The following is a 23,545-nucleotide window of genomic DNA, read 5'->3' as shown; positions in this document are numbered from 1 at the left end:
AAAAATAAGATTGAATGAAATGATCAATCCATATTATCTAATATTAACACAATGAAGATCTCAAAAGAGGACATAGAGAAATATGTGGTTGAAAAGCAACAATGTAATAACAAGGGGGAAAAAATTCCAGTGCTGAAGAGAGTCATAATTCTTGAAATTAAGTGCCAAGCAGAATAAATTTTAAAAATTCTGTCAACTATGTACTTTATCTTGATTACATAATCTCAAAATGAAGACCACAAACCCCAACAACTTTGAGAAACTCAAAGTAATAATTATAAGAGTGAAACAATTTTAAGAGTGGAAATTGTAACTGTGTATCCTAGAAGCAATGGAACTTTATACCAAACTAAACTATTGATCAAGTGTGTGGGCATATTGAAGGTATTTTTGTACAGCCAAGAACTCATGTTTTCCAAATGAGTTAATGGAAGCTGTTACACAGTAATAGAAGGGATTAGAGCAAGAAAGGGGTGAGAGCCAGAAGATAGCAGATACAACTCAGAAGAGCAGTGAAAGGAAATCTCAGGGCAGGAAACCCGGAAAGCAACCAGTCCAAATTGGAGTAAGAGGATGGAAGGGTTTTAGAAGAAGATAATCAGGGGAAAAATCTAGGGAGTGGAAGACTAGAATACATAGACAGTTTGGGGGGATGAAAGCCTATGATGACATAAAGGCCCCAAAAGCAAGAAGAAATGAAACTCTGGGAAAGGGAGAATCTGTACAAGAAATTCACAATCAAAAAAATAGATCAAACAAAATGATACCATGATTACAAGAAAATGATGGAGCATAAGCATTGAAATCAAGAACATTATAGCTTGTGTGGCCCATTAAGTCATAGCATACAACCCATGGATATGTCAATATAATCTGGCATATGACTTCGTCAAAATTCTGTAATATTTATGTGACTAATTAAAACTGATTTTTGTTCACATTTACATCCATAAAATGGAAAAAAATATGGAGATTGGTGTGAAACAGCATAAAATTATTAACAATCCTCAAATGTAAAAGATAGGGGAATTTTTTGCACCATAATCAGGGACATTACTTTTGAGAATCACAGGGGCTATGATATTGTGAGAACAGAGAAGGAAGTCTAATACTTGGTCCTGCAGTAAAGAACCTTACATAAGTATGATAGTATGGCAATTGCTTTTTTATTTTTTTACTTTTAAAAATAACTTATAAAATGTCATAATTAAAGAAACAGGTAAAATCTGCAGTCCCCAACTCCCAAGCCATGGACTGGTACTGGTGGTCCAAGGCCTGTTAGGAACTGGGCCACGCAGCAGGAGGTAAGTGGCTGGCAAGGGAGTGAAGCTTCATCTGTATTTATAGCTGCTCCTCATTGCTTGCATCACTGCCTGATCTCCCATTAGATCAGTGGCAGCATTAGTTACCAGAAAACAAGCTCAGGGCTCCCACTGAGTTTGCATTATGGTGAGTTGTATAACTATTTCATTATATATTACAATGTAATAATAATAGAAATAAAGTGCACAATAAATGTAATGTGCTTGAATCATCCCAAAACCACCTCTCTCCCCCACCCCAAGTCTGTGGAAAAACTGTCTTCCATGAAACTAGTCCCTGATGCCAAAAAGGTTGGGGACTGCTTTAATAACATAAATTTGTATGATATATAGGTACAGTAGAGAAGGCAGAGGAGACAAGAGACTAAGGGGCACTACCTTCCTCATCTTACCAATGGAGGCTTATGTCTCAATTTTCTAGGGTTAATGAAATAGCAGGTAGAGATGTATGTATGTTGCAAGTTCTGTAAAAAGTTAACGGATGCTGTGAGACCATTTGTATTTGACTATGAGTATATGTGGAGCAGAAGGGCCAGGTAGATTAGGCTTGGTGTGATTGAGTAAAATTCATGCCTATTGCATCAGAAATCTAGGGGAATTATCTAGGATTGATAAAGAAAAACATTACAACATTGAAGGTAAAGAAGATATTGACAAGAACAAGCAGGCAAATGACCTGCACCCTGAATAACAAGGATATAGATATGGAAACAATCTCTAGAAGAACAATAAATAGAAACCACTTAAAGTAGTATCCCTTATGGAGCAGAACTGGGAAATTGGGATGAGGCTGGGAAACACTGTTTTTCATCATAAATCCTTGAGGTGTACCATTAAATCTCTAAAAAGATTGTTTATAATATACTGATTAAAAAGTAGAAGTAGCACAACATTAATTTCACTTTCTACTAATGCCTTCCAGTATGGTTTTGTCCATATTAAGATAAATGAAACTATTTTCTAAACATACAATCCTCTCTGAGCCTATTATTTTGATATAAGAAAATACTAGTTACTCCTAAAAAGCCAAAAATTAATTATCTTTCTTAAAAACTGCATTTTTTTTATTCTTGCATGTCAATGCTGTTATTTGAAAGATTACATAAGGTAGTTTGACTGTCACTAAAGAGCTATTAGTTCAGTTCCAAAAGCAAGCAGAGGATACGTACAAATATACCTACCACCGTAAAATGTACCCTTTTGCCTATAATTTACATATTAAACTGATTCAAGTGTTGCTTCCAGTGAGATTCTCAATGTAATAAACTCATACTTAAAAAGGGCTCACCGTTCCCTTGGCAAACATGAATGCACTTGGAGAGCTTTTCAGAAGCTACCATTGCAATGGCACAGCAATCGTGACGCCCACCTGAGCTATTAAGATTTCTTTCCATTGAACAGTCATTCAGAGTTGTCTGTTGGCCCTTCTTTTTCCTGGCATCACAAGGTACCCTTTTCATTAGTCATATTAAAGAAATTAGAAAGCAGGGCTCCATTAAGTGATTGTTTCCAGGTCTAGATTCTGGCCAATGAAATCACTGGACAGGTCTCCATGTGCCCAAAACACAGGTTTTGAAGAAAGGGTTTGTGATTGAGTGTAGACTGCAGGACAGTGGGGCAATTCTCTTTTCACATAAAGTTCTTTGTAGACATTACACTGAAGAGTGTTATAAAGTCAATAAAACACAGCCCTTCCTGCCCCCGTGGTGGTGCTCCATAAAGGCTGGCTGAATTCAAAGCTCGGCCTTCTCAACCTGGTGGTAACTTTACATGAAAGAGTAAATACCTTGAAAAGTGGCTGTGGCCCTGCACTCAAGAAGCACAACTGTAAGGCCCAAACTGCCAAGCTTTCCTAAATCTTGGTAATGGAGGCCCTTTGTGCAGATCTGGAAGATTAGACAGTTTAAAGGCTATAATACAGATTCTTTGGCCCAATGCACTGCAGAACAATTTTAAAGGCCATTATCCCTTAAATAATTCTTCCCTTTGAAAGAGTTGAGTCATTTTGCTGAGAGAAATTAACCATTTAACCATTAATCATTAATTTATTTTATGTGATTTTTCTTAACTGCTTAAAAATACTGATTTTATTGCTTTTTCTAACTCTTCTCCTTAAATATAATAATATAATAGATCAAAGTGCTAAAGTTGACTGGCCAGGTATTTTTAAGAATTGGCTTAATGCCTTTTACTTAGTTGGGAAAAAACAAAAACTCAATAAAAGCCTTAAAAAAAGAGTTCACAGCTAAAACTGAAACAAGCCCAAGAAGTGACTATATTTGCTTAACTTGATCTGTATTTGGGGGGAAAAAATTCTACTGAAGACAACAATGGAAGCTTATCAAATCAGAATTTTACATAGATTTTCCATAGCTCTACTAATGAATACTGACTCATTGGTCAGTTATGGTGAAAATTTAATGGAGCTCTAAGATAAGAAATGCATGAATAAGAATATGTTCAGTGGTTCCATTGTATCAGTATGAAAACTACATTAGACATCCAGTTCCTCAGTTGCTTTCTGAGACCAATTCTAGAGCACTGTAGTAATTAATTCTTTAGCGTTTTTGCTTAAGCCAGATCCTGTCACTGAATTAAAATCCCTTTTATTAATATTTTGTCACAGTCATGAAATATTTGGACTTCATGTAAAATTGTGATTGTTTGGCTGCTAATCTGGTTTTCTATTTTTCAAGATGGCAGGTAAAATGCAACTGAATCCTTTCTAAGAAAATGATAATCCATAGGATGAATTTCAAGGTAAAATTTAAGGTATTAGCATATTACTCTATGCAGTTGAATCTGTAGAGTGTCAGTTACTGTCTATGGCGCTGAAAAGTACCTTTTCATCCAGCAAAAGTCTGAAGCAAGCCTGGTTTAAAGCAGGTGCTAGTTTTAGCCCCAAATGCTTACATTCTAAAACTTTTCCATTCTATTAGGAAATGTGTGCACATGCTTTATAAAATTTCACCTTCTAAAATGGGTTCAGAGTGTCAGCTAATTTTTGTGATATGTTCAACTGTTTCAAAATGGACTGAAACTGGTAGATCAAATAGATATTGTAAACCATTTAAACAACTTATTTTAAGTATTGCTGAAAATATTAAGATCTGATTTTCACTCTTCTTGAGAAATGGTTATATATTAATATTAAATCACCTTTTGCTTTTCATAAAGATTAGTCTTTCAGCTTTCTGTTCAGGGTTAGAAATTTTTTTAGCTCATTTTCACATACTTTCTTATGTTTAATTTTCAAAAGCTACCCATAAATTAGAAAATTCAAAAAGTAGGGAGAATAATGAACTCCATGCATATGTTTTATTATTAGAAAAAGAATATATTTTGTCTACATGATTTGTAAGGTGATTTCCAGTTATAGAAATCTACTATATCACTGGTTCTATCCATCCATCCATCCATTCATCTATCTGACACACTAACAGTGATAACAATGAATAATAGTTTTATTAATAGCAGAGGGCATTTATTGAATAATCACTTTTGTTCTAGAAACTCTGTTAAATGCTTTACATAGGTTATCTCATTTATTCCTCTCAATGATGTGCATGAGAATATTGAGGCTCAGAGATTATCATAACTTGTTCAGGGTCAGAAGGAGCGAACGGTGAATTCTAATTAGTCTAATGCCAGAGATGTTTTTCTAGTGTGGTGGCTAGAATAGTTTAGAATAGTTTATTCCCCACTTTAGATATATTTGCAAAAGTACTTAGTTATTTCAGTGTAGTTTGAGTTTTTGGCCCTCAAGTTCTCAGTATCCATAAATTTTCATGACACTATTTTGTCTTAGACTTTCTTCTTAGCACTTACTTAAGACTCTGACTAGGGTGATTAGAGAAACTTTTATCCAAATCAGGACACTTCTGAGAGTGAAAGGTGCTGGGTTAATAATTATACTGGGACAATAGGTGTAAACTAGGACTATCCAGACACATGGAACACATGGGGCCATTTCAACAGGAAATCTGTTCTCTCTTCCTAGTGTACAGTATAGATTCTCTGAGGGCAAAAGTAGTTATTTTGTTTGATGGTTACATGATATCATCTTTATTTTCTCAGGATTCATTTTCTGGACAACTGCTTTTTCTTCTGTTATACAGTAGAAAATTTAATAAGCAACCCAAGAAGAATAAAATATTTTAATATTCTTTTAGAGTTGATTAGCTATGGACACAGAGGCACATTCATTTATCCAGTTACAGTACAAGTATAAATGCTCTATACCTTTAATAAGTCCTTTCTCTTGCAGAGTTTTCAGGGAAGGTCTTCGGGTAATAAACTTCTTTAATCTGCTTTTAACTCGGTTTTTGTCGCTTGTATCGGAAGCACTATGATGCAGTCTGAACACTGGAGATTACAACAAAAAAAGAAGAGGCTTTCAGTAAATTTCTTCTTTATGATTATTACTTTATGCAAATATGAATAGAAAACAGTAGTTATGGAACAACTACCTGAAATAAAAGCTCAGGCTCTTCTGTCTAGATAGAGCATACAAGTAAAATTTGCCCACATGAAAAGTATTAGTCCTGCTGCAACATGAATGTACAATGAAAATGAGGTTAGCTCCATAAATTCACAATGTATTTTCATTTTCATTCCCTTATATTTAACATGATAACCTTTACAAGGATAATGCCACTTATCTGTGTCTATACACAAAATTATGGTCAGGATAAAAAGAAATTCATCTACATTATGGGGGAAAACTCTAGCATTATTAATTTCAATTAAGTCTGATTATATACTATCTCTAGATAACGCAGGCATTTTTGAAGGTCTTGCTTACTTGAATAATTTTCTCAAGCTTCTTTTTTATGTTAACCCAAAGTGATTTCTTTTTCTGAAGCAGATATTTCTTACTCTCCTTAAAAATGTATAATTACCACCAGTTCTAGGTAAAATCCAGAAACACAAATTTGCCTCAAATTTTTCCCATGTCTCCATCCGTTCCTTCTCCTCAGCTTCCTACTCTCAGTTTTAGCTTTAAAGTCAGGTGTGTGTCAAATTCATTCCTGAACAAATATTTGCTGAATGTCTACTAATCATCAGGATCCAAGCTTAAGGATGTGAATTCGGTGATGAATGTAACACATAAGGTCTGGTTTTTCAGAAACCAGAGTCCGAACACATTCAAGGTGTCTTATCATTAATGACCGCAGTAACTTGCTGTGTCTGTGAGATAAGATGTAGATCTTTATTGAACCCCCCCACTGTCTTAACCCAATAGGTGATGTAATGTGAGAATGTGGGACACTTTATTAGGTATTGTTTTTAACAAATGTAGGTCTGCTTTTAAAAATCCACTTTGTCCAGAGTGTGAGAAACCTTCTTATAATTGGCCAAGTAAAGGCATTTTTGCATCCTGCTTCCCCCAGCCTTAACCACAAAGCAGTTGCAAACTTGAGTTAGCAAGACGGGGAGTTAAGGTGAAGTGCAAAGCTGGCAAGGACAGAAGGAGGAAAGCATGCTGCTCACCTCATAGCCAGGAGAAGGGTGGAGTTTTATTTTTCAATTAAGTTCAAAGTTTTGATTAACACATGAGACTGAGTGCTATAAATTACTAAATTGATACAATGTTTTTCACTCAAAACGACCATAATACTTTATATTACCTTAAAGTGGTCCTTCTCAACTATTTTATTACTGACATTTTAGGCTGGACAATCCTTTGTAGGAGAGGCCTGTCCTCTGCAGGCTGTGTAGGATGTTGAGCCGTATCCCTGATCTCTACCCATAATATGCCAGTCTTACCCGCTCCTCAGTTGTGACAATCAAAAACGTGTCTCCAGACATTGCCAAATGGTTCCTGGGGGGTGGGTGTTGCAAAATCGCTCCCTGTTGAGAATCACTGCCTTCAACTAATTGGAAAAGTGATAAGACCCACTTAAGTTCTCATTTATTGGTGGGCGTTCGTCTATCCGCACACTGAGAAAATGTAAAGGAACTGTGAAAGGAAAAAGCTATCTATCTATCTATAAATAGCATATATATAAATACATATCTGATTTATCATCTATGTCTATTTCTATCACCTAGCTAGCTAGCTAGCGGGCTAATACCAGCTATTTATTAAATCAATTGGTAGTAAAAGTACAATGACTATCATGTGAGGAGGGTGAGTGGGTCTGTCGTTGGAAATGGTTGGGACTTACTGTCATAGACCAGAGTTTCCCATTTATTGTGCCTGGAAGAATGGGTTACACAGGTGTGAAAGTTACAGAGTTCCTGAGCACTCAGGCTAATTAAGCAAGACCAGGGCAGCCTGAGCCCCTGGGGTAGCCGTGTCTTCTTCATCTGTGAGCAGTCTTATTCATTTCTCCCAGTGAGTAGTATAAGTGTTATCATTTTCTCTATGTATCTTAACTTAAATCATTTGAGAAGCAGTGCTTTAGACCTGTGCTATCGGCGTGGCAGTCACTAGTCACTTGGGGCTATTGAACACCTGAAATGTAGCTTGAGCCATATGTTAAAATGTTCTGGATTATTTTGGTTAAGAAAAATATCTTGTTAAAATTAATATATTATTAAAACCTGTTTATTTTTGCTTTCTAAAATGTGGCTACTAAAAGATTTTACATTATACAAATGACTCACATTATATTTCTGGACAGTGCTGGTAGCTGATAAAAAACAAAACAAATCAAAACACAAATTGACCACGTATTACATACATGGCAGTGCTGGATTTAACTGTTGTGGATAAAATGCACATGGCCTCTGTAATTATGAAACAGCATGGTAAGGAGTATAATAAAACTACAAGGAACTAAGGTATTCTAGAGGGGAGATTGACCTGAGGTCAATTCAGAGAAATGACAAACACCCTTAGAACTCAAGCAAGTAAAACTTGCTTTTATAGGATCATGAATATCAGGCATTAACTGGTTCAAAATTGTATAGTTGGAAGAATCATTCTGAGCATTTTAACATACGGTGCTTTCATGATATCCCACCAACTTGCATTCTAGGTCTAGTCATTGCAGTTACTACCAGCAATATATGATCTGCTTCAACTGATAGCTGTGGTCCAGTCCCATAGGTCTGGGTTCTAGTGTTGGAGGCTAAAGAACACTTGCCATCATACATAATAACTCTGCTTGGGCCAATTTTTGTCTCAAGTCCATATTTGGAATGAAATAGAATAATCAATCTAAGTTTTCACAGGTTACCAAACGTAATATTTTCTATTTCTGGTGTCACCACAAAACCTTGCCATTTCCCGTGACAAAATGCCAAGAAAGGCAGGGCCAAACTAGGTATATTTTCTGCCATTTGGAACTAGTAAAAATGATGTGATTAAAAAATACTTTGCAAATTAAACCACACACACACATAGTATAAATGCTAGATTATGAAAATAATTATGTAGTGAATTATATCTTTTTGGAAACCCCCAGGAATTCTAGTGATAGTATTCTTAATTAGAGAGATATATATGTATATTATATTGTTTTCAATACCACCATCTGGCTCCACATGTGAGAAATGTGTAAGGTGCATTGGTTTTCCAAAGAAAATGGAAATATGCTTTTAAATGCTTTATCTTGTTTCCTTCTCATATGTACTGAGAAATTAGCAGAGTCTTGGATATGATTACACAGTTTTTAACATAGCTGAACTCTCCAAAGTTGCCTCTAATGATGACTTTCCTGGAGACAGACTAGAACGTCAACTTCCGTTTCCTGATGCCATAAATAATTGTCCTCAGATGACATGTCAAATTATAAGGCCTATGCCATCATTCATCCCACTCATTTTGTTCTAAGAAGAGTTATGCAGAATTTGAAGTCAATAGATGGCTATAATATATAGCATACTTGTTATTAACCAAATAACTTGAAAGCACTATGAATACAAAATAAAAATGTAAAAGTGCATGGTTATAAAGCAAGGTCCAACACTGGGTCCCTGTAAACAGCAGTAAAAGTCTTTGAATATTGTGGTTTACAAATCTGATTTTAACAGCCAAACTTATAAAACAGTTTACGCTTTTCTGTTGTCAAGGGAGAAAAACTTGCCAAATTGTTCATTTTAAGTAAATACAACATAACCAATTAAGGAAAGCAAATTTAAACACATGCCTATGATAATCAGGACATAGTTTGCTTCTGATTTCACTACTGATTTTAACAGAACAGTGTTCCTTCCATTTTCCCACAGCACCCAAGTGACCCCACACATACTTTTAGAAACTTGTAATCACACAGTGCAAATAAAAGGACACTTTACTGGAAAATACACAGTGTGGTACAATAATCCATCATTTATGAAAAATAGAATTCAGCCTTTTCTTTTTCCTCAGAGATTCAACTCCTTTTTGAGGGTGAAGCTTCCTGCAGTTTAAAGATTTATGTTAAGCCAATGAGCAGTTTTTTTCCATTCCCACTTAAAACTTTTTATTTGAAAAAGAAAAGAGCCGAAAGAGATATGGGTTTAAACTCTAAAACATTTAATCTGATTTATGTATGAGACTAGAGGAATCACTCTTAATTCTAATATTTTCACCTCCGTGAGCAGTTAACCTGAATTGTACTAGCTTTCCAGGTGTTCCAGTATTTACTTATATTTCTTTTATGTTTTCTTCTTTTTTTTCCCACTGATGTGTGATCTTGCCTTTCAAGCCTAAATAGAATATTTGAATAAGAATTTTGAATAACAATATGAAATTTAAGTTTTAACACACACAAGCCAAAGGCCTTAGCTTTAAGTACCATTCTTAACAAGTTGAGAGACTTAATTGGTGCTAAAACTGTTCTGACCAGAGAAGAGTTGGAATCTTGGGCTTTCTTAGATGATCTTCAGTTAATAGCATTACAGATGAGAACAGGCATTACTCCAACACAAGTTTTATACCTGACGCAGCTATTATGCTGTTAAAATCACTTCAAGGGGGAGGAATGTTTAATATAATGGTTTGCCTCTGCATGTTTATTTTCCCACTTTAGTAATAGGAAGGAGAAGCAACATAATTTTGGACCATGAACATCTACTACCATTCCATTAAGAGTATGGGAACCACAAAAGAAAACCCCCAAATCTTCCAGAATCCAACAATTTGGATAATATGATCCAGAATTGTGCATCTGCCAGAACTTCTCTTGCTGGGGAACTTATTTTGAAATATCCCCTTTTCCTGCCAAACTGCTGTTCTCGCGGTATTCCCATGTTACAATTACATGTTGTTATTATTATTTTTTTTTTCTAATGTGAAAATGCTGGGAGAACGAATGTTTCAGAAATGTTGCTAAAGGAAAGCAGAGTCATTATCCTTCAGAAAAGCTATTATAAACAGCTTTCTAGGCTACTTGTTTTCACTTTATTGGTGAGGTTTGACATAGGGATCAACATCAGGTATAGACAGATAGTTTTGTTAGCAGTTAAGAGCTCCCAACACTTGAATTCAATTCCGGGAGGACATCAGGCCAAAGCTGGCAACAGTTGCTTAGTACAATCATCTTACCACACTGTGGTGTCCAGAAAGGGAGATCCAGAAAGAAATGACAAAATAAGGTTATGTCAGGCTCTTAATCCCCAGAGATTCCAAAACACTTCCCAACCATCACAGGGATTACATAACAAAGTACTGAATTGTCTCCACTCATATTTTCCAATACAACCTTCTTGTATTTAGAATTACCCTGTTTTACCACTTTCCAAATTACTTAAATAAGAGCACCTTATGCAAAATTGATTGCAAAGAGAAATCAAGTTTACTACATTTCTTTTCAGTCTCCTGCCTGATTCCTTTCCAGGGCATACAAGTTTGTGCTAATTCATGGGGCTGTAATAAATACTGTTTTGCCTTCCCCAGCATGTGGTTTTAGAGCTCTCAGAACTTTGCACATAACTCCCCATGTCAGAGTGGGCAAAAAGGGTAAGTTTGGGCTTAATGTACTGCTGGTCATTTAATATCTCTTTTTTTCACATCTCGATGTAAATAGAAGTCATAATTTCAAAGCCCCAACTTGCAGTCTGAGAAACTAAATTATTGAAACTTTAAGTGACTTACTCAAAACACAAATCATGATTAAATCTGGAAATAATTGAAAGAGGGAATGAAGGGCATTTTAAACAGCAGTGCTTAGTTTTAACCACTTAATTCCCACTTAGATACGGTAGAAATATAAAATAGACAAAGGAACAGAAGGGTATTCACACATTATCTATTCAATGATTCATATTCATGCTATCTACCATTTAAAGAGAAGTGAGAATTCATACAAGGAAAATGTCTTCTACTTTTAGACTAAATTATCTAGTTTAAATAGTCAAAGCTAACTACATTTTTACATTTTCAGTGTCAATAAAGAGCTGGCAATTTACTATGATTCAACCCTATGAAAATTCCATGGCTACTTTTCCCAGGAATATATGTACCCATGTCTTCTACCTCTAATACATTCATCTGTCTATAATGTGAATTTTTCAGTCTTTTCAAGGATAGGCTTAATATTTTTATTTTGTTGATAAAACATCTTAGTTATGTCTATGTTGATAATGTATTTCTATAGTATAAGACAAGGTGTTTTGTTTAAACTCTTTGTTATAGCATTTAGCATAGTTTTGAGTTCATAATGAATAATTTTGATGATAATGATAATGATGACTTCAATAGTGTAATGAAAATATTGGTTATATCATTACAACATGTATTTTTTATTCCACATAGATTTATCTGATTTCTTTTTATGTGCCAGACTTTAAAAAAGATCACCACAGGTTATGAAAATACCATTAATACATTTTTAGAAAAACAAAAAAAGAAAATATATCTAAATAGCAAAAATCTAGCTGTGTGTAGAGACATACGATGACATTTTTCCTGAAACAGAATCAGATACAGCATAAAATGTAAAGATTCAGATCATTAAGACATTCTTCTATTGACTATATATTTTAACTTGGCTTCTATGACTTGATATAGTGTCAGTAAAACTTTGTCACTTTAGAGCTGTTCAAAACTTTGATAAATTTGCTAATAAAGTAAGTGGTTACTGAACTAAGGCAGTAGCTGATTTTGAAAGCTGAATTACTAAAAGAAGAAAAAAATAGCATGGGGCATCAATCCAGACAAAGGGCACTGTTAAGTAGAAATATGTTTTCCATGAGGAAAGACTGTATATTAAATACAGGAATGAGTTCTCTTCTACTGATAGAAAACAGGCCACAGCCAAATCAAATGAAACGAGCCTTACAGATAAATGTGGACATTAGTCCACAAACAGAAGAACCACAAAATGAAACTATCAAGTTGTAGGCATGGTAATTCCACCATAGAGGTAATAGCATGGCAGGATTCTAAGAGATTAACACTTAGATTTCTGTAAAAAAGTAAGTAAAGTTGGAGAAGGAAATAATATTCATATTTAAGATTATTGAATATTTCAGTGCTGATGTACTGACTCAGATTCTAGAGACCATGCTTAGCAGTGTTTCAATTGGGTGGTATTTAAATACTTTCTTCATATATGCATATATAGTGAGAATTACCACTACATATCTATCATGTGTGTATGTGGACACTTGGGAAAATGTGTGCAAAGATGCATTCTCAGCAGGCATGGGCGGGGGGCATATGAGAACTTTGAAAGTTTTTCTTAAAATCTCCCAACTTCTAGCCCTATGTGCCCTACAATGTACCCTTAGAAAAGAATATGCCATAATGTATCCTTAATTTTTCAAACATAAAATTTGAGCTGGAATTGAAAAATATATACAAAAGGCACACGCAGTTTGAGAAATGTCTTAAAGCCAAATAATCAAGAGTTAAGAGGAAGTGATAAAGTGTTTATTTAGATTATAGGAAAAGTTAAATATATATATCATATATTATATAAAAATATAGAATATATATATACTATTCTTCTAAAACAATCTTAATTTCCACTTTGGCTAGCAATCTGATTATCCTAATATCACATTTATTATTAATAATGACTAATATTTTAAGAGTACTTGCTATGTGTCAAGGAACTTACTAAGCACGGTACATCTTATTTAATCTTTACAACCTTTCAATGTGATGGGTTCCATTATTGTTGTCCATTTTGAAAATTAGAAATCTGAGGTTCAGAGAGGTCAAGCCAAGTAGCAAATAAATGGCAAAGCCAGAACTCAGGGGTCTGATTCCCCCTGTAAGGGCCTGCCTGCCTCTGCTTTACATGAACAGCTTACTGAAACAGTTAGTGGTATGTATCACTGTAGACCTGACAGGGAAAGTGAGTTGTCTTAGATGAGATGAGTGAATCATAGGATAGGAATGGAGCTGATGGCTGAATACTGTCTGGATTGCCTGTCAGAATGGTTGAAGGAAGCACCTGGGTAGTAGAGAGCTGTAACCACCATAAATATGAATTGAACTCTGCTATAAGGCTGCACACTAGACAGGGGCTGAATCACTCCTCATGCTCTAGATTGCTGTATGCAGCAAGACAAGAATGTATACAGAATTAGAGATGTAGGTGGGGTTTGGGGCTTCCTTTAGGCAAAAAATGGCTAGCAACTTAGCTGTATCTCTCTCAGTTTCACATTTGCCATCACACAATCTTTTGCAGACGCACATTTGGCTCACAACAGTGTAAGTGAACACACTGATTTCTACAAATACCTTAGCGCTTCTCTCAGACAAACCAGAAAATCTCATTCTTCTCTATGCACAACCTCAGAGCTCAGTGACTTGTTTTTATTCCTGGTTGCTTCAGAGGAACTAAGTGTAAGAGTTAGTTCAGGGTCAGCACTTAGGGGGATAGCTCCATTTATATGGCTTCCTTCCAATTGCTAATGCCATTCCTTAAAAGAAAAAGGGTGTTCCTTTCTTTCTCACCATTTTTTCTGTCTCTTTAGAATAGTGTAGGCTTTGATTTTGAATTTCATCTCTGTCACCATGGTATCTTTTTGAAGTTACGTAAACTTTTTGCATAGCTATTTCCCCATCTATTAAATGGGGCTAATAACATCTATGGCAAGGATTGTTGTGTAAATTAAATCCCCTGATATGCTCAAAACACCCAGCACAATATCCAGTGTATGATACGTATGCAATAAATGTTAACAATTATTAACCTTAAGATTATGATAGGTGCCCTATATCATCATCACTGCTGTAATAATTAGTAAGGAAACAGAGAAGGTATTATAAAAAGTAGCCTACTTACCCTCTATCCCAGTGCTTGTCATTTTTTCAACATTTATTGAGCATTCACTATGTATCTGGTATTATTCCACTATGCCCTTAGCTGTTGTGCACACACACACACACACACACACACACACACACACACACACACACAGTTATTTGGCTCTCCATTAAAAAAAATTCTTGTGTACAATCCCAAGAGTTACCTGTGATTAATTTCTGCCAGGTAGAGTGTATTTCAAGACTTTGAACACGTGTTAAAATCATTGGGTTTTGAAGAACTATCCATTAACGACTTTCTGAACTGTGACAATGGATATTGACAGGGCTTGTCAGACTAAACCACTATTGATTGGCTCACATCATGTGTATAGCAAAACCAATTTCTTTCAAGTGCTTCTTCCTAACTGAAATACATTATTGCAGCCTTCCTCTCTGTTTATTATAACACCCAAGCTCATCGCATGTAACACATCCAGCAAAAAGGTTTCACAACAAACGAAGCGGCAAACGGAAATACAGAGAGAAGTGAAGGTACTTAGCAATCCAAATACTCTTGTACTGGAAGTTGCTATTTCTTTAGAAAATATTGATTCCTTGCAGAATCTTTGTTTTTATTTTACAATCCTCTCAAATAAGGAAAGATCACGGACTAACAGAGCTTTGCTATTTGTTATGACACTGTGACTCTGATGGTTTCTACCCCTAAAAGAAACTATTTTAAGTATTGTGTATATGTTTAAGTTGTGGGAAAGAAAGTGTTTATGTTGGGGCAGTGCTCTCCTGCCCATAAACAGACACAGCTCTACACACATGCGTGCATGCACACACACACACACACACACACACACACACACACACACGAACGTGTCTTTTAGCAAACCTTAGAATGTTTTCTCCACTGAGTGATTTGGGCCAACTTTGGGCATATGCTACATATTGTACAGTTTTATTATTGATTAATTTGAATTTGCATTGTGTCTTTCTTCCCAAGAAGGCACATTTCTTACTGAAACAATACTCTTACAAAACAAAGAGCAGTTCTCACAATACCCCCATGAATAAGAAGAATTCCAGAATTATTCTTTTTATTTGAAAGCATTATTAAACAAAATCCAAAAAAAGTCCTTTCCACAGGTACTAACTGACCATATCTCATGCTTCCTGCAGTGTATCAGGAGTACCCAGAACCCTATGAACCTTCAGTCTTAGTTTTTACCCTTCAAGAAGCTCAGAGTTTACTATATGCAAACCCCTGGGGACACCAGAGTATTCCCAAATTCTTAGGGCCATTCTCAGGGTATTCCTAAAATTAGTACCCCTCTAAAAATGATCTTTCTAGTTCACATGAGTTACTTTTGATGATGAAAACTGGGGGGACTTTTGGTAAACTCTACAAATGCTTTAATTAAATCTGGTATGGTGCTGCCAGCTTCTCTCCCGTTCTAAGCTTGCCTAGAAATATAAAGAAAAATAATTGCTTAGAAGGCTTGCAAATGCTAGTCGAGAAAAATGTACCCTCCTTCTAGGCACCTTCTTAAGCCTCAGAGTTCCCAGTTTACTTGCCCATTCTAGATGAGGTTTTCTCACAAAATGAGAATTCCTTTGAGTCTTGCCTCCTGCTCCAAGCTCTGGCCCACGAAAATGGCTGCACTCAGCACCCTGGGCCATGCCCTTCCTCTGGCTTCACCCCTTTGCTGTGGCCTTCTCGCCCTCACATTCCCTAGCTCTGAGACAGGCTTCTGGCCTTGAGCCCACATTCTTGGCACTCTATATGCAAGGGCTCCCTCTGTCCTGAGGAACAGTTGGTTGTCAGAGTGGTAGCCTCCCTTGCCTTTTTCGGGACATCGGAGATCAGGAAATGTCAGGCCAGAGTCAGTTAGTCTCTCACAAAATAGTTTTGCCGGGACAGAACCCTCTATTAAAAGCATCATTTTGACATCAGCTTCAAGCTATTTGCCCCGAAATACACATGCAAAAGCACTGATACCCTCCCCCCCCCCAGAAAGTGTAATGAAAATGCAAAGGGTGCGCTGAGCGGATCTGAGGACACAGTATGTAGTCTACGGCTAAGTGATCAGGGATAGTGAGGCGGTTTGTCCTCACAAATGCTGACAGACAGCTGCAGTTTGCAGCTGGCAAGGAGCTTATGCTCACTAAACAAAGATCTAGCTGGAGCCCGGTGAATACTTGGCTCTATTGCAATAATCATAATTCATAACACACATTTCTAAAGAAGGAGAAAAAACTAGGAAAAGACCCAGAAAGATCCACATCATTCTGACACTTCATGTCGTGTGGTATAGACTGTTTTATTTGTTGTCCATTTTGAAATCCTTCTGTGGTCCTGTATGGTGACGGTGGTAACCATGTGTGTGACAAATGAAACTGCTTCCTGCTTTCCAGCTTCCCCTTTAGATTAACTCTTCCTTTCATTAAAAAATCGTGATGGAAGATTTTACTTACTGCCAAAAACCCAAGTGTTATCCCAAATATTTTATTTCTTTTCCTAAATGAGTTAATTGTAATCAAATTCCCAAGCTTTTTTTCTGGTTTTTTGACCGTCAGACAACCCCATTTTGGGGCACAGTTCATGTTGGAGTCTCGGAAACATGAAATATTAAATATCAAGGGAACTTGAGAGAACATAGAGTGATCAGTCCTAGCTTTTAAGGTGAGAAAAAAGACACCCAAATTATTTAAGTCACTTGCTCAAGGCCACATAGTAAGAAGTAAAGGCTCCATCCAAACCTCCTAACTGCCATTTCTGGGTGCTTTTCAACACATCTTTATGCTTTTTTAAGCACACACTTAATTTTATTAGAAAAACTATTCCTAAGTCTAGAAGAATGTTCCAGAGGAGCCAGTTCTGTTGCTCTAGGCGCCCACTACTGGTCCAATTCTTCCAGTAACCGGGAATTTTAGATTTGAATTTAAATGCAGTAATTGCCATCAATTAATTCTGTTTTATTCTACATATTTAGAATAGGGGAGTTTTGAATATGACATGGAAATATATTTAAATTTATATGCATAATTATGCATAATAATATGAAAAATACATGCCCCAAGGGGAGAAATTACAGTAGCCTTCCTTTTGACATGTAGCAATGTTCAGTGTTTTGCTATTATCCTTTTCTCTAACTTTTGGTAACCTGAAATCTGTAATAGATTATTATTATTTGGGATTTTGAGCCTTCCCTTTCCCTGGGGGAAGAGGATTCTGTTGCTGAATGCCAGGACAACCCTCCAGATGCAGATGTCACCGAGAAGAGTGCTTGTGGGATATACTTTCCATGTGTTTCGGCCTAAGCTAGGAGGGAATATAGAGGACTAAGCTACGGATGGGAAAATGCATTTCGCCAAGTTTCCTCTGAAATTCGAACTTTTGGACTATGGAACAGGCAGAGTTCTCAGTCTTCTTCAAGCTTGTTTACTCTTGACAAAATGGAACTCCTGGTTTTGGAAAAAAAAAGTCTTTGGGTTTTAAAGGCCTCCAAAAGGTTCTTGAGACATTAAGTACCTCTTACATAAAATAACACAGTGATGATTTAAGACCGGAGGAATTGGAATTGCACAGATTAAATGACCTTTAAAATACACATAGGTTTAAAATTGAAAGGAAAATGCACTTAGCAAAAAAGCATTTGGGATTTATTTCTAAAATATGGTTGGAAACATTAAGCAAACTCAAAATGAGGCGGCGCGCACACATCCTCATTTTGACTTAAAGATCTACTTTAAATAACACAACAGATGTAGTCATCAGCATTTATTCCAACAGGGACACTGTGAATGGTGAGAAAGGCACGGTAAGACATGGGTAATAATAAGAACTACTGTCATTGTTATCCTTTAATCCTTTAAACTGTCAAAGCAGAACCAAGAGTAAAAGAGAAATATTCTAGCAGGATCTGACTCCCTCCCCATTTTTGTCAAGCAGTTCAGTTAGGAAATATCCACCAGGAAGTATGTCTTTAAATTAGTCACCAGAAAGCAAGTTTGCTGTTTGCACTCTATGGCACGACAACAAAAATAAAAAGCCACGTGTGGACGTTAGTCTGGAAACACTCCTGACAAACAGGTGCTGGCTTATGCAATGGCTAAGGGAAGCAGACGGGGCAGAACAGTGGATGATGGGTGGGGCCTGGCCAGGGAAAACTGAAGTTAATTGGTCCATTGGGAGGGAATGGCCAAAGGAGACTTGCTCTGGGCCATGTGACAGTTTGGTAAAAATATTTCTTTTGCTAGTTTTGTGGCCACATGAGATAAACTGCTCTTGGAATACATATTGAAGTTGAAGCCTAAGGTGGGCTGAGGTGGGTCTTAATGTTAGTTTGGAGTTTAATGGTGGTCCCTACACTTGCATCAAGCCTGGTATATAGTTGGTGGTCAATAAAATAGGTTTAATAATTGAATAGCGTCTGAGCAAGACAATATGTGTGGCGGGAAGCACCCAGGCTCACACGTTGAGAGGTCTGATGTGAACCCTATGTCTACCACTTACAAAGGGTCTGACAATTTTCCTAGATCCCAATTTCCTCATCTGCAAAATAGGGATAAAATGATATTGGTTGTAATATTGTAAGGATTAAATACTATGATGTATAAAATCACAATGCTTTGTATGTACACAAGTATAACAGATTACAGTCCTCATCCTCTTCCTCCTCCTCTTCATCATCATCCTTCTCGTCATTATCAAAATTTACAGTTTTCACTAGACTCTATGTAAAAGTGAGTTACAATAGAGATTGGTTCTTGGGCTTTGGGAGTGAACAATTAAACATCACAATACTTCTGCGTCTAAACAAAAAGAGGATATGGATAATTTAAGAAACTTGAAATAACCTTATAAAAAATTAAGTTTATATTAATACTAGCTTCAGTAAAAAGCTATGTCTACATTGCAAAGGGAGAGCTCTAGGAATTGCTTATTGAGACACAGCACATCTTCTCACACTTTTAACACATGGCACACTCGATTCTCCAACTATATGATGTTTATTAATTGTATCTTTTATGGCAATAAAAGATAGTATTTTCTGGTAGTATAAATCCCTCCAAGTGAATGCAATATGGGTTACTACTACTGCTCTGCTAATAATAATGATTTTAAAAATAACAAATATAGAAATCTTTTATTTCATAACTTAAGTCTTGTGTCTACCTAAACAGAAATGGCAGGAGGTCTATGATAAATATGGCAGCAATGTTACTTTCTATAATAATTGTTATCAGAATTGTATCAGAAGTCCATCCCATGCCCTGTAGCCTTAAGGCACACAAATGTGTACTTTAACAATCACAGCTAAAATATGTTTTACATAATAATTGTTCTTTTAAAAAAAAGACCCTTAACAATTGATTCATTGCAAATGGAATGTCAGTTCTGGGGAGAATTTAAGGATCCAAGGCTCTGAATTGGGAGTGTGGTGGGGGGTGAGGGAGTAGGTTACTTGGCAGGGAACCCTTTGCTTTCCTACTTCGGGTAGATATCTACACAGTAACTTTCCTCATTTCCTTCAGGTTTGTCCCCAAATACCACCTCTCATAGGTTCTCTCTCTATTTAAGATGGCAAGCCTTCCCCACTTAGGGGCTCTCTATCCCTCTTCCTTTTTGTTTGCTTTGTTTTTAGTTTTTAAGTCATTAAACATCATTTTCTGGCTAATATATCTTTTACCTCATTTAACAGCTCTTTGTTTTTTTCCTCCCACTAGAATGATAGCTCCACCAGAGCAGGATTTTTGCCCAATTTTTAAAAAATTCTTTTATTTTGTTTTTCAGAGACTCCAGTCCCAGTGCTAGAACAGAGTTGGGCAAATAAGTGCTTAGAATGCATTTGTTGCATGAATTTAAAAAAAATTCTGAATTCCTTTTTTAGAAAAATGGAAGCTCTTAATTCTTTGTTTTCAACTTTTTAAACATTTATGGATAAAACCCTATGTTCTTAAAAAAAAAAAAAAAAACCTTGTCTAATGTTTTATGAAGAAGGAAAATGATGATCACTAATTATCATTAAATGGCCGTCTGAGTTTATATTCACAACAGGTCTTAGAAGAAAAACAGATTCTAGCTTTCAGTTCCTCATCTTTAAACGTAGAAAGTCTAAGGAATAGTTGTAGTATTCTTTTTTTTTTTTTTTTTTGGTTTTTGAGACAGAGTCTCGCTTGTTGCCCAGGCTAGAGTGAGTGCCGTGGCCTCAGCCTAGCTCACAGCAACCTCAAACTCCTGGGCTCAAGCAATCCTACTGCCTCAGCCTCCCGAGTAGCTGGGACTACAGGCATGCGCCACCATGCCCGGCTAATTTTATATATATATATTAGTTGGCCAATTAATTTCTTTCTATTTTTATAGTAGAGACAGGGTCTCGCTCAGGCTGGTTTTGAACTCCTGACCTTGAGCAATCCGCCTGCCTCGGCCTCCCAGAGTGCTAGGATTACAAGCGTGAGCCACCACGCCCGGCCTATTCTTTCTTTATATACCTATTCACAGATACAAGAGCAAACACATATTTTTATTCTTCTTATCTTATTTAACAAAAAACAGCATTCATATACTAAATTAAAAACAAATATTTTTTAAATATACTTACAAAAAATCATTAAATTAAAATTATTCTAGGTCATGTTTACCGTGAGGAAGATGAATGGAAGATAAAGGACAAAGTTGCAAAGATAGGAGTCCTGCATGACTAACAATAAAAAGTATGATGAGAATGATAAACAGAATTCTTTATATCAATTAAGGAGATATATGCAGTCAATTAAGGACTATATATATATATATATATATATTTATGTGTGTGTGTGTGTATATATATATATATATATATATATATATATATATATAGAGAGAGAGAGAGAGAGAGAGAGAGAGGAGTTTTTGGAGAGAGTAGCCTAGCATATGGCTGAGTCATGAGATCACAGACCCCTAGACCAGAACTGTCCAGCATTATAGAAATATAATGTGAGCCACATATGAAATTTAAAATTTTCTAGCAGCCACATTAAAAAGAAACACTGGGCATTCATTTTAATAATATGTTTTATTTAACCCATCCTATCCAAAGTATTATCATTTCCCCATGTAATAATATAAAAATTATTAATGAAATATTTTATATTCTTTTCCTTGTACTAAGTCTTTGAGATCTGGTGTGTATATCACACCTAAAGTACATCTCAATTCAGAGTAGCCACATTTCAAATATTTAGTAGTCACATGATGTTAGTGTCACGCTTTTTGGACAGTGTAGTTCTAGCCACTGGATGTCACGTCTGAACTTGTTCAGTACCATGAACTGGCCCCCTGGCACCCAGGAATGGGGCACTGCTACAGTTGGCACGGTGGCCTGATTCAGAGACAGACTCACTGTGGCAATGTGCAGGAGTGCATCAGAACAAGAGACAATTTTCAACTGTATTTGTATGTCAAGTAAGTAGAGCAGGTCATACAAGTTACACACCATTCTTTTATCTGCAATACTCAGGCTTCTGAATTAAGTATGCCTATTTTCAAGTGCTGTTCTGTTGTAGCATGGTACCACTGAATTTCACATATCCTAGTCATCTGCCCATAATTATATTTATATCCAAACTCTAAAATATATCTGATAAGAGTAAATGGGCTAACCACAGATTCTCAAGGGTGTTGGGTATTTGAAGTCTTTAATCTGTGCTCGGGCAGTTATAAATGTTTCAAAGTGGCAGCGATTATCGGACCTTCTGTCCTATAGCACAATATTTTATTCTCGAAAACTCATGATAAAGTAAAAAATTTAAATTCTTACTAAGGGTCAATTTCAGATTATCTACTTTATTATAGGAAAGACTGGATAGGCACTGTCTGGTATACAGTGCATTCCCCAAATCATGATTTTTGTCTGGGCAGGGAAGATAGAGAGACACATACTCAGACACAGTTTATACTTGACTACAGAATAAATTGGTCTTGTTCAATTTGAAGTTTGATTTTGCTCTTCATTGCCATATATTTAGCTGATTTGACGGTACAATGATTTGAATAGACTACTGATTTTTCTTGTATGCCATTTTCCAGTATGAGATCAATTCATAAAGTCTCAGCCAAAACTTATTCAAACTCAGAAGTGTGTATATCTCCCAACTGTTACACACACACACACACACACACACACACACACACACACACACACACACAAATACTCATTCACTAAAGAACCCATAGCAACCTAGGGCCAGGTGAACTATATTGTGCTGAAATCCCTAGGATTTAATTATAAGGTAAACAATCCTTCATAGAATTGAATTCAAGCAAAGCAGATTCTGAGAAAGCAGTTTTATTAGTTGAATAATAATAATCAATATCCATTTCTAAAAGGCTTAGGAAACCCTGGAAGCAGTTTTGAAAACCAAAGCCATATTCACCTTATGTTCACAAATGTTTTGCAGCTGAAGCTTTCGGTTTCAGCTTTATTTTTTTCCCCAAATGATTTTGTTCTTATTCCAAATAGTCATCAGAGATCACTTAAATATGTTCATCTTTAAAAGTCCCTAAAGGAAAATGCTGAATTCAAACAGAATTCCATTTTAATTTTAAGAACAAGAGCATGTCTTAAATATGATGTGTAAGATGGAAAAGTTGCTAGAAAATAAAGAAGCTTGTTCCCACTCTCCTTGAAATTTTTAGTGTGTATATAAGTACTTAAAATATAAACTGTATAGTCATTGACACTGTGAAGCAATACATAATCAATTAAGGCACCATGAGGCATATTGCAAACTTCCCTCCATCATGTTTTCTAGCTTTAAGGGAGCAAAGGTCTAATAAACATGAACTTGAACCACAATGAACATACTCAAATCATCCTTAAAAAATAGGTATTTACAACAACAAAGTAGTTCTGTAATGGCAAAGATAGATGAACTAAGCTCAGATCTGTGTAATATAAAAAAGGAAACAATGATTATATAGTACAAATAATTTTGCTGTAATATGACAGCCTAATGACTTAAGTGCCCAATATCGTCATTATGGTTCTGAACTCCATGTGCATTAGCAATAAAGACTCAGTAAAACTACTGTATA

The 23,545-nt window shown here is 35.9% G+C and overlaps 1 protein-coding gene across 2 annotated transcripts in view; it reads right to left on the bottom strand.

The window, feature by feature from the left end:
• Positions 1 to 23,545, bottom strand: part of ARHGAP15 (Rho GTPase activating protein 15) — a 604,592-nt gene that overhangs the window by 252,717 nt on the left and 328,330 nt on the right. For both annotated transcript variants that reach the window (XM_020288414.2, XM_020288413.2), the window contains exon 9: positions 5,565 to 5,687. In XM_020288414.2, coding sequence (XP_020144003.1) covers positions 5,565 to 5,687 — 123 coding nt within the window. The remainder of the gene's footprint in view (positions 1 to 5,564; positions 5,688 to 23,545) is intronic.

The sequence above is a fragment of the Microcebus murinus genome, chromosome 8 (assembly GCF_040939455.1).
Source record: "Microcebus murinus isolate Inina chromosome 8, M.murinus_Inina_mat1.0, whole genome shotgun sequence".
Classification (NCBI taxonomy): Eukaryota; Metazoa; Chordata; class Mammalia; order Primates; family Cheirogaleidae; genus Microcebus; species Microcebus murinus.
The sequence above is the reverse complement of the archived record's forward strand: the minus strand, read 5'-3'. Positions and strand labels throughout refer to the sequence as shown.